The sequence below is a fragment of the Canis aureus genome, chromosome 18, assembly GCF_053574225.1.
Source record: "Canis aureus isolate CA01 chromosome 18, VMU_Caureus_v.1.0, whole genome shotgun sequence".
Lineage (NCBI taxonomy): Eukaryota > Metazoa > Chordata > Mammalia > Carnivora > Canidae > Canis > Canis aureus.
In genome coordinates, this window is record NC_135628.1 from 22,533,568 (window position 1) to 22,545,178 (window position 11,611).

General features: G+C 46.9%; 1 protein-coding gene across 1 annotated transcript; it reads left to right on the forward strand.

Annotated features, from left to right (window-relative positions):
• The first annotated feature begins 483 nt into the window (after positions 1-483).
• On the forward strand, positions 484-10,617 carry LOC144289154 (uncharacterized). Its single transcript, XM_077857424.1, has 3 exons — positions 484-579; positions 958-1,313; positions 10,037-10,617. The coding sequence occupies exons 1-3, from the start codon at positions 484-486 to the stop codon at positions 10,110-10,112; spliced, it is 528 nt and encodes a 175-aa protein (XP_077713550.1). The 3' UTR covers positions 10,113-10,617.
• Positions 10,618-11,611: the final 994 nt, after the last annotated feature.

The window sequence follows — 11,611 nt, forward strand, 5'->3', positions numbered from 1 at the left end:
TGTCTACATTTGTCTACGTTCTCTGTGCCTGGTGCGCTTCCCGCCGGAACGTAAGCCCCTGGAGAGCAGGAACCGGGGTGCAGTCATCACCCAAGCGAGCGCCCATCTGCTCCAGGCGCCCGCAGCAGGCGCCGAGTAAATGAATTCCCTTCCCCACCCGGCCAGTTGGGGCACTGTGCTGCGGTCTCTAACGTGGCCCCAGGTGACCCAGGCTGCCTTCCTGCTAGGGTCCAAGGAGGCGAGGAGCGAGTGGGCAGTCAGGTCGGGCGGACTTGCGTGTCCATCCAGGAGCTGGGCAGTTTCATTGCAACTGCGATGCCCTCTCCCCCTGCCCCCTCGTCCATGAAGAGCATGGAACAAAACCACCACAGTCCCCTCAGGTCCTCTCCTGGGACCCCGGCACGACTCTGCATCACTGCCTCTGGATGTTAGGGTCACAGTCTTGGACGGGCGTCCCCCGCCGATTCTGTCCTTTGTCATCCGATGCCGAGCCCTCCTTTCACTATGTTTTCCTCTCCGTTCTCCATCCCTTTGCCTGTGACACCCTCACGAGGTCGAGTCCGCTTTGCCCGTTTGCACGTGTGTCCCCTGGCACGGTCTCCTTGAACCAGCCCCTCCCGCTCCGCCCTCTCGTCTCCCCGTTCTGCTTCTCTTCCCTCCTTCCCGGGCCTGGACACGCCGCTCGAGGAACATTCGTTGAGCCCCCACAGCACGTGAGCTGCGCGCGGGGCTGCCGGCGGCCCTTTTTCGGCGCTGCTGCAGCTCCCCGCTCCCCCCTCCCCACCTGCCGGGAACCTGGGTCCCAACTGCCCAGCCTGCGTCACGGAAGCCGCTCGCCCCTGCCCAGCGCATCGCCCCGCCCCCTTCCTCGGAGCCGACTCCTGATTGGTGGGGGCGCGGTCCTGCTGCCGGCGCCCGCCCGCCCCCCGCGTGGCCCCGCCCCCGGGGCCGCCACAGGCTCCTCCCCCTCGCCCCCGCCCCTGCGCTGCTCCTCCCGCTCACCTACGGGCGGCGCGCGGAGAAGTTCTGGGCAAAGTACCGGGGACCGGCCTCGCGAGCGCGGGGCAGCGAGCCGGGCAGGGCAGCAGGGCCCCGGCGCAGGGCGGCCGGCGCGCGGTGCGGGCTCTGGCCCCGCTGTGCATCCGCCGGTGGCCGTCCCCGCCTCGATCGCCTGCGGCTGGCGCGGGAGCGGCCCTCGGCGCGCTGCGGAGCGGGACCGGAGCGGCGGGCTCTGCCTCCTCCCGGCTCTGGGGACGGATCCGGGAGTCGGCACCGGAGCCACAGACGGCGTCCCCGGCGGCTGAGCGCGGCAGGTGAGCGCCCGCGCGCCCGCCGGGATGGTCCTGGGGGTGGGGGCTGGCAAGCGCCGCGGGTGGGGGAGGGCCCCAGACCCCGGGGACCCGGGGAGGAACCGGCACTGGGGCCGCCCCGAGCGGCGGGGATGGCTGCGGCGGCCGGCGCCGGGCTCCGGGGGCAGGGCCGGGCTGCTGCTGCCCACCCTGGAGCGCCGTCCTCGGAGGGACTGTCCTGCCTGGGCAGCGAGAGGCGCGGCGCGGGGCGGGAGATACAGGAAACCTGTGTGGGGCGCCGAGCGCGGGCGGCGCCGCCTCCGCGGGATGGGGCGTGCTGGGGGCCCGGGCCCGCTCGCCGCCCCCCGGCTCCGCCTGCCCCCCTCCCGGTTAGCCCCGCCGGGGACACCCGCCCCTTGGGCGTCCCGCGCCCTGGGGAGCGTCTGCAGCCCCTAGAGTCACTGGAGGGCGTTATGGTTGATCGTCCAGATATTTCTTAAGCCGGGCAAGCCGCCTTCCTTCGTTAATGCAACTTGCCGGCCACCTTCTGCACACCTGCCCTCTTCCCCCGGCGTCTCACAAAGTACCGGCCTCAGCAGGACCCTGACCTGGGGGCGGGGGGAGGGGGGGCGACTCTGAACTTGTCGCTTTGGACGTGCACGGGAACCGTGCTGGGTGCATCTGAAGCCCTCCCCACCCCACCCAAGCCCCCAGATGTTGCGCGGACCCTCACAGTTGGAGCGCTGGGTTGGGTATTTAGAAATATTTTAAGCTGCAGCTGCAGAAGAGATCCCCACACTGGTAAAAATGTAGGTCTGATTTCTGATCATCCAGACTCTACCTCTAAATGTCATACAAGATGAATTTCCCCTTCTGGCCAAAGGGCACCAATCAGGCAGGCCTGGGCTGAAATGCACCCTAGCTAAATGATCATTCCTCCCCCATCACCCCCCGCAGCCCCCCAACCAGCGTGCTGGCACCCCACCCTGTTTTGTGTTCCTCATAGCACTCCTCTCTGTCTGAAATTATCTCCTGGGGCTGTTTACTGTCTGCCTTCCCCCCACTAGAGTGGAAGTTCCGGGCAAGCAGAGACCTTATCTGTCTTGTCCATCATTCCATCCCCAAAGTCAACAAGAGTGCCTGACACAGAGTAGGGATGCAAGAAAAAATTATGGGATAAATGAATAAAAACTTCTCTGTAAAATATGAAGAATGGTGATTTCACAGCTGGTTTTGATTTTCATGCTTATATATCTTTTTTTTTTTTTTTTCCTGTTGGGAAAATTGACGTGTACCAGTAACTATGATTGATTGAGTACCTACTAAGAACTGGATATGTGCTAGGAGATTTATATAGATTATCTCATTAAACATTATCATAGTCTTATTATTAGTTAGGTATTTCTAAGCAGATAGGAAGTTGAGGCTCTAGCAGGTTAACCAGTTTCCCCAAGATTATCCTGGCAGAACTAAAATTCTAGTTCATTTTCTGTTGTGCTGGACCACTTCCAAGAAGCTAAAATGTGGTTTTCACCATTACAGCCAATAGACGTTTAGCTTTATTTGTAATAAAAACTGTATTGCTTAGTGCTCGCTTCGGCAGCACATATACTAAAAACTGTATTGCTTAGCCAAAAGAATACTTGGTGCTTTATCATTATTGAGATACAGTTTTGATACTAGCTCACAGTTTTATTGTAGGACAGATCCCACCAGGCTGCCATAGCTTGCATTTGCTGATTTAATCTTCACCCTCTTAGAGGCAGTGTTTTGAGGTTGTCTCCATTTTTCAGATCAAGAAACTGCAGCCTAGGTTCAAGAACTAACCTCAGGTCGATAGTAAATTGCTGAACTAGATTTTCTTAATTGACTTTCTGACTCTGAATCTTTAGCTCCTTCCACGGCACAGAAATCTCTCCTGCTCCCACTATTCAATGAATTGCTGACTTACAGAGTCCAGTGATACAATGCATTTAAACCATGCCAGGTTGGGCTGTGCACTTAACTGCTGCCGGTTATCAAGCATCTAGTTGTACTCTTTTTGGAATTGTTGAGACTTTTACTGCCATTGATTTTTGTGGTTGAGCTTATGGTTTGTGGGCTTGGTAGATGGGGGACATTTAATAATAAGGAGGAAAGGAAATTCTTTCACTTACATTGAAACTTTCACCTAAATCTAAAGAGAAACCTGATGGGTCTTACCCACTATGGTAAATGAACTCTGAACACAGGGATGCTTTATGCCTCTTAAGGAAAAGTGATGGAAAGCTAGCTGGTTTCTCTGTTTCCATTCCTAGAACTGGGGAGAGTCAGAAAGCACTACAGACTCTTAAATGCTCCTGCAGCAACCTTTTAGTAAAGGTGCTACATTTCAGCTCTTTGCTCTCTTGTACTGAAACTGAGGGCAAGGAGAAGTTTGTTTCATGATTACCACCTAAAGGGCTAATGGCAAAATAGGGTGGAAAGGAATATGCCATCCTTTTTTCCTTCTACTTCCATTCCAGTTTTAGGGGGTAGTTTAATGTTTTTCCCTACCCGAGGAGCTGAATAATTCAGTTTTATTTATAATGTGCCTCTTAGAAATACTATGTTTTCTTAACTGTTAATTCCATTTCAGGAGTACCCCAGGAGGGGTTGGGGAACCCTCCAACCTAAATGCCCACAGAAGTGATGGGGGTGTGCCTAAAGAGGAAGATGGAAGCTGTTCAGTTGAAAGAGCCTTCCATGCATAATTGAGAGTTGTTTATAGTTCCCTGTGAATTTCTTTTCTGTCTACATCTTATTCATCAGCTTTTCAGCCCTCTCTTCTGGAAAATTCTGTCTTGACTTCCCAGTCGCTACTGTTTCAGGCCACAGTTTATGCTTACCCGAACTCTTGGCTCTCTCCTCCTCAGCACCTTTCACACGGATCCTTTCCTGTTGCCCCTGCACCCTGTTAGTTCAGGGTCTTAGGGACTTCTGCGCACTGTCCTAACATTACTTACAGGTGGACTTTCCTCCCTCGGGCTCTCCTGCATATCACAGGCAGGTAAATTCTTTAAATGCTGTCATTGTGTTGCTAAAAATTCCTGAGTGGCTTATATAGTTAATTGTAATGAAATTAATAGCAGCAGCAGTAGCTGCTGAACTTCTTGTGCCACACTGTCCTATGTGCTGTAGATGACTTATTGCCTTTAATCCTCAGAGCAAGACCAGAGTAGGCCTGTTATTATTTTTAAAGATTTTATTTATTTATGGGAGAGAGAGAGAAAGCATGTGTTGGGGAGGAGGGCCCCAGAGGGTGGGACAAGCAGGCTCCCCACTGAGCAGGGAGCCCAGCACGGGGCTCAATCCCAGGATCGTGACCTGAGCCAAAGGCAGATGTTTAACTGACTGAGCCACCCCAGGCACCCATAGTAGGTACTGTTATAGCTCCAGGTGTGGCTGCTTTACAGCTAATACTAGATGGATCTGAGACTGAAACCCCAGGTCCTTTCTTTCCCCATTTAGTCGTAGAGTCCTTAGCCTAGAGTCAGGATTTGGCAGCCTGGGCTCAGTGCCCGCCTTTACCCTTCATTCCCCAACCCTGAGCACTGGCAGCCTGCACTTTACTCAGCAACTGAACATTTTGCTTTTTGCCTACCCTCTTGTTGCCTAGAAAGCACGTTCATTGTCTCTTGCTGTGAAAAACCAAGTCTTTCAAGGCTGAACTAAAAGGTGAAAGTCCTCAGTTCAGTTTCTCACCACTGAGTATATTGATTTCTTTCTTTCCTTTAGCTCTTTATTCCTTTCATATCTCCCCCCACTCTCAACCAATTCCTCCACTCTGGTGCCTCCTGGCTTGTTATTTATTCAAATGTACTGCCTCCCTCAGTAGACTGTAAATGCCTTGAAAGCATGTGCCCATGCCTCATGTTTCTATCCATCAGATCGCCAAGCACAGTAGGCTATCCATAGTAGGTGCTCAATTAAAGAGAGAATATGAAAGTGTTATATTTGGTTATATTGTTAGAATATTCTGGGAAAAAAGTCATTGGAATGTAGCATTTTGTTTTCTACATTTTGGTCCACAATACTGTAATGTCTTCATCAATTTAGGTTGAAGTGAAAGAAATCCTATTTATTGAAATCCACAGAGAGTGCCCATTCTGATTGTTTTCACCTTGGAGATACTGCAAGGAGCTCTCAGACCCATTCACAAAACAAACATTGTTTGTAGAATAAATGTCTTTTATCTTAAATGCACTATTTTTTCATATATCTGGTAATGTTATTAAAAACAGATTAAAACAGTATGGAATTGAAACTAAATTTTGTTCACTTTTTAGAAAAGATTTTGTTTATTCATGAGAGACACAGAGAGGCAGAGACACAGGCAGAGGGAGAAGCGGGCTCCTTGCAGGAAGCCTGATGTGGGACTCGATTCCCGGACCTGGGATCACGCCCTGAGCCAAAGGCAGATGCTCAACCACTGAGCCACCCAGGCGTCCCTTGTTCACTTTTTTATAGATAAATGAACATTTCACGTTTTTAACCAGATTTACTAGATCCTCCATGAATCAGCTCTGGTTCACAGTTCGTCATTCATCACTTTGCTGTGTTTCCCAGTCACGTTGAACTCATTTCAGCCCCTGCCTATATCCGCAGGGCTATGTGTCATGTGCTCTGGCCTCCCCGTTTTGCATAAACTTCTATCCTCTTTGTAATCTCCTCTTCCTCACTCACATCCACCTGGCTGAGTCCCACTTGTCTGTCATGTTTCAGCATGGATATCCTGTGCACGAAGTCCTCTGCTGTCTCCCCATGTTGAAGTTGGAGAATGCTCCTGGCACTCTGGGCCTACCCATTTTATAGGGAGCAGTGAGCATACCATTCTGTAACTGTTGATCACTTGACTGACTCTTTTCTGAAGCCACTGACTCTTATTTGTTGAACATTAGAATCGTTTTTAATAAATTTCCCTCTGTAGGCCCCACTCCCGAAGCTTTTGGATCAAGGGGCTTGGGGTAAAAAGAGCTGGTCACTGGGGTTGTGTTGTTTTGTTTTGCTTTAAAGGAGTTTTTTTTTTTTTTTTTTTTCCATTCTGTATCATAGCTGGATAGTATCCCATTGTGTGAATGACATAAACTTCATCCAGTTACTTATTTTTAAAGCAACAGCTTTATGGAGATAGCTTTCATATTTTATACAGTTCACCCACTTAAAGTATACAATTCAGTGATTCCTGGCATAGTCACAGTTGTGTAACCATCACCGTAATTAATTTTAGAACATTTCATCACCCACAAAAGAGATGACACCCATTAGCAGTCTTCTCTGTCACCCTGAAACCACTAACTTACTTTATGTCTGTATCAATTTTTTTTCTTTTTTTTTTTAAGATTTTATTTATTTATTCATGAGAGACACAGAAAGAGAGAGGCAGAGGGAGAAACAGGCTCCCTATGGGGAGCCTGATAAGGGACTTGATCCTGGGACTCCAGGACCACACCCTGGGCCGAAGGCAGGGGCCAAACCCCAGAGCCACCCAGGGATCCCCAGTATGGATTTTCCTATTGGGACATTTCATGTAATTGGAATCATATAGTATGTGGTCTTTTTGTGTCTAGCTTCTATCAATGGAAGTGTTGTATTCAGAGTTCATCTCTGTTACAGCTTGGATCAGGACTTTTCTTTTTCATTGCCTGATACCACCCCGTAGTTTGTAATACCATGTTTTATTTATCCATTTGCCCATTGATGGAACTAGTATTATTAAGTCCCCCTTGAGTGGTCCTAGTGTGCAGCCAGGAACTAAACCAGAAGTTCCTTTGAGTCTTGTTCGTTGTGTCTTGGGATGAGAGCAGTGTGTAATAAACATCTGAATCAAAGAAGCATTTTATTAAAAGTACAATTCTTATCATGTCGGTGTCTTTAAAAATCTCGTTTAAAAGAGCTTTCATATTTGATTGCTTAGATCCCAATTTGAGCAATTGTACAGTTGTTAAAAAAGAAGATAAGGGAATTTGGACATGGATGAAATGTTATGATTTTTTAGCATTTGCTTCAAAATAATCTGAGGTTGGGCAGAGAATTTAGAGGGAACAAGGCTATCCATGAGTTAATGAGTTAATGATGACTGAAGCTGGGTGATTAATTCATGGGGTTTTAAAAACTATTCTCTATATTTCAGTTTACTAGGGCAGCCATTGGCCACGTGTTGCTACTGAGCACTTGAAATGTGGCTAATGCTTATTGAGATGTACTACAAGTATAACGTATATATTGCGTTTTGAAGAGTTAGTACAAAAAATGTAAAATTATTTCAATTTTTGTTTATATGTTCAAATAATAATATTTTGGATATAGTATGATAATATATAATTAAAGCTAATTTCATCTGTTTCCTTTGATCTTTTTAATAGGTTAAACATTAAAATTATGTATATGAGTCATATTACATTTCTGTTGGGGTAGTGCTACTGTATACTGTTACATATATCTGAGATTTTTCGTAAATTAAAGATATATGAATTTTTTAAAGTCTGAAGTAAAATATTTTTCATTTCATAAATGATTCCTCTTATATGAAAAGATTGAGAAATATTGATTTGTTCAAAGATGATTCTTTGTGGGAAGCTTGTGGCAGGCAGGCTGTAGTCTTGCAGTGTCATTCCTGGGCTTGCTTCATCGATGTGAAAATTTAAAAATTTTTTATAATAAATGGAGAAGCAGCATGAGAGAGTTGTTCCTTTAGTTATTTATCTGATTCTTTTGTTTTTAAGTTGATGAACTATTTCCTCCATTTTGGAAAAATAGAGAAAATGCAATGGTAATGTCATTGTTCTTATTCACAATGTTTATACCCTGAAATTGAATTTTTCTGGACTTGATTTATAATCACCCTGCCTAAATCTGTTGGTTTGTGAGTCAGAAAGTGATTGTTTTGTTTCTAGGCTTCCCAAGACCCTTGGAATATGAGTGGAATATGATTCTTAAATAATAAGTGGACTTACGGCTGAGAAGCACATTGCTTTCATATAAAATTTTTTTAGATGAGCATTATGTCACTCTCTGGATGTCTTTGTTTACTCACAGAGAGTAGACCTGAATTGAAAAATAGCTTTAATGTAAGCAGAACATAATCAAATTGCCATGAACAGCCCAAGAGATCATCAAAGGATCTGTGACTGTCAGTATAAAATCAAATTTATTTTGTTTACTCTCTACAGTTAACATATTAAAATCTAATTTTTAAAAGATGTGTGGATCACATTTCTCAGTATAACATTTCTCCACTTATGTATTAAAATGTAGTACAGTTAAAGAATCCCATACTTACTTTCTTGATATCAAATGCTGTAATACAAAAAATTTAAAGTTATAGTTTAAGTCTTAGAAAACAAATTTTTCTTCCCCAAATCGTTTGTGATGGGCAGTAATCTGAAATGTTTCAAAGCAAAAGCTAAATAATAATATTTTTTAAATCTCACAAACATTATAAACATTGAAGTAAATGCCTCCCTGGAATGAAAAAGTGGGAGTTTGATTTCTGCTCACACACATAATATGTATTGTGTCAGGTGCTAGGCTGTGTACAGGGGAATATGGTGAATTGGACAGATGTGGAACGTCCCCTCCTGGAACTTACAGTTTAGAAGGGGATAGAGTGTTAGTTACAGTGGGGACACGTAGCTCAAAGGGAATGAGTCTGGATTTTAATTGGGACTCTGGGGAGAAGATTTCCATTTTTCTACAGGTCATGATCCAGGCTGCTGATTGTCTAAAGGAGGAGGGGAAAGAGAATGGGGCTGGGAATCCTCAGAGGATGACCCAGGCAAAATCCTGTCCTGTTTGTTTTTTTTGTGTGTGTGTGGCTTGTGGCAGCCAGATGGAACTGAGTGGGAGGAGGGGCTTAACGTCTCTTTTGAGCTTTTGAATTGCTTTCTATGATGCTACACAGGAATTGAATCCAAAGTTGGGTTTTTACCACCTTTGTAACTGAAACTGAATGAGATCTAACAACCTGTTCTCTAGCATAGCCATGAAAGTAGCTTAGAATCCCTTCCCAGCTCTAATTCTGTAGTAGCTCATTGTCTAGCATCTGAGTTACAAGTGAGTGTGGGGTATTTGAAGGCCTCAAAGCATATAGGGTAGATCCACTTGGGTTTTTCTCACAGGTTCAGAGCTGCTTCAAGCAGCAGATCTCTAGCATATATATAATTAATGGAGATGTCCTTTGGAGCTCGTTGGAGTCATTGGGGAATGGGGAACCATGCAGCCTTTAGAGGTGGTGATGATGACTACAAAGAATAATGAAAACAGCAATGGCAGCTAGTAACTGTGAAGCACTCACCGGGTGCTAGCCTAAGTGCTTTGCTTACACGACCTCATTAGATCTTCGGGGAACTTGTGAGGTGGCTGTCATCATCTTGGTTTACCGGAGACCAGACAGAGGCTGGGGAGGAATTACTTGTTCTTTGGTTGTCCGGCATCTACTCATCCTTCCTGATTTCCATTTGAAGAATCACTTCTTGGATCTAGTGTGCTGATTCCAGAACAGGGGCTCCATTCTCCTTGGCCATGGGTAGGCCTGTGAGCCGGGCTGGACTCCGGGGCCAATGCCAAGGGCCATGGACATTCTGCTGCAGAGGGTGTGTCCGACCAGACCATTCCTGTCTGCACCACATTGTTGTGGTCTGGCTTCCGTTCTCGTGAAGCTGTGCCAGGGCTTGCCTCTCCTCTTACTTCCTTAAACTGGTTGTCAAGGAGTCTCTCGTGTCAAGCAGGAGCCTGTGTGGAGCAATGGTGCAAGCAGCTAAGGTACTGCAGCGAGGAGATCTCACTGGGACCAGCATCAGCTGACGATACTCCAGAACCCATAATAGGCAGAAGTAGAGGAGGTCTGCAGGGGCCCGGGACTGATGAAATCCCATTAAAAAGGGGAGGATTTGGGCAGACTCTCCAGACCTGACCCCTCTACGTCTGACCACTTAAAAAAAGGCACCTGCCCCTAAAGGCTCTGCCGGATTGATCTTGAAACAGAACAGATCCTTCTGTGCTTGAACACAAGAAGCAATAAGTGCTGAGAGCTGACCTGGACCAGACCAGACCAGACCAAACCAGACCAGACCGAGGCCTTATCTCAACCACTGGCCCACAGACTGACTTCACGTTTGGTTCCCTCACTTCCTACACCCTCTGTTATCTGTTTGTTGTGTGGCTTGTCTTCTCTTCTGCTCTCTGTGCATTGTAAGAAGCCAAGTTTAATCACATGGTGAAATGTCACTGAGTTTTGAAACCTGAAACTGCTTTATAATTATGATTAACTTTGCCTTACGATTGAATAAAGCTGGCATCAGAAAGACAACTTGTGTGTGCGACTTCATAGTGTGCTCTTGACACTGGTATTTGTCCAAGATATATATTTTTTTTGGTTTCACTTGCCAGGTTGGTTTCTCGGACTTTCACTCAAAGAACCCCTGGGGGTCATAGGCTAGAGAGGCTTAAGTAGTTTACTCATAGTCACAAATGGATGGCAGAAGTAGGGTACAGTCCAGTCATTCTGCTCCTACTGCCAGGCCGTTGAGCACAGGGCTCAACGTGGGGAGAGCACTGGACTGGGAGCCAGAGAATCAGAGAATGGATCCACTCCCAGCAGTGCCTCTGCCTCTTAGCCTTGGGCCAGTCACTGCCTTTATAGAGCGAACTGGGTGGGCAGGATGAGATCTACCCATGTCTACGTGACAGCCAACTTGAGATGTCCTCCTCCGTGAGATTTTTGGACATACGGTGTCCCAGTTTCTAAAAGCTTTCAGTCTGAGGCTTGAGGTGTAGTCTGAGGCAGTGGTTTTCTTTTTTTTTTTCTTTTTAAAGATTTTATTTATTCATTCATGAGAGACATACAGAGAGAGAGAGAGAGAGGCAGAGACATAGGCAGTGGGAGAAGCAGGCTCCATGCAGGGAGCCCGATGTGAGACTCGATCCCGGGTCTCCAGGATCACAACCTGGGCCGAAGGCATGGCCAAACCGCTGAGCCACCGGGCTGCCCCGGCAGTGGTTTTCAAAGTGGGTTCCAGGAGTTGCCCTATCAGCATTATGTGGGAACTTGTTAGGAGTGCAGATTCTTGTCTTACCCCAGACCTACTGACAGCTCTGCAGGGGAGCCCAGCAGTCTGTGTTTTTGCAAGCCCTTTCGGGTGATCCTGATGCACAGAAAAAAACATTTACATTTTATTAAACATTATTTATTGTGTATAAGTTGCTTCCTAGAAGGAGGGAGCATGAAAAAATTGGTCACAGCGCTGCTCTCAGGGAACATTCATTCCAGGAGACAGATATAAAGGCACAGTTGTGAGAGACAA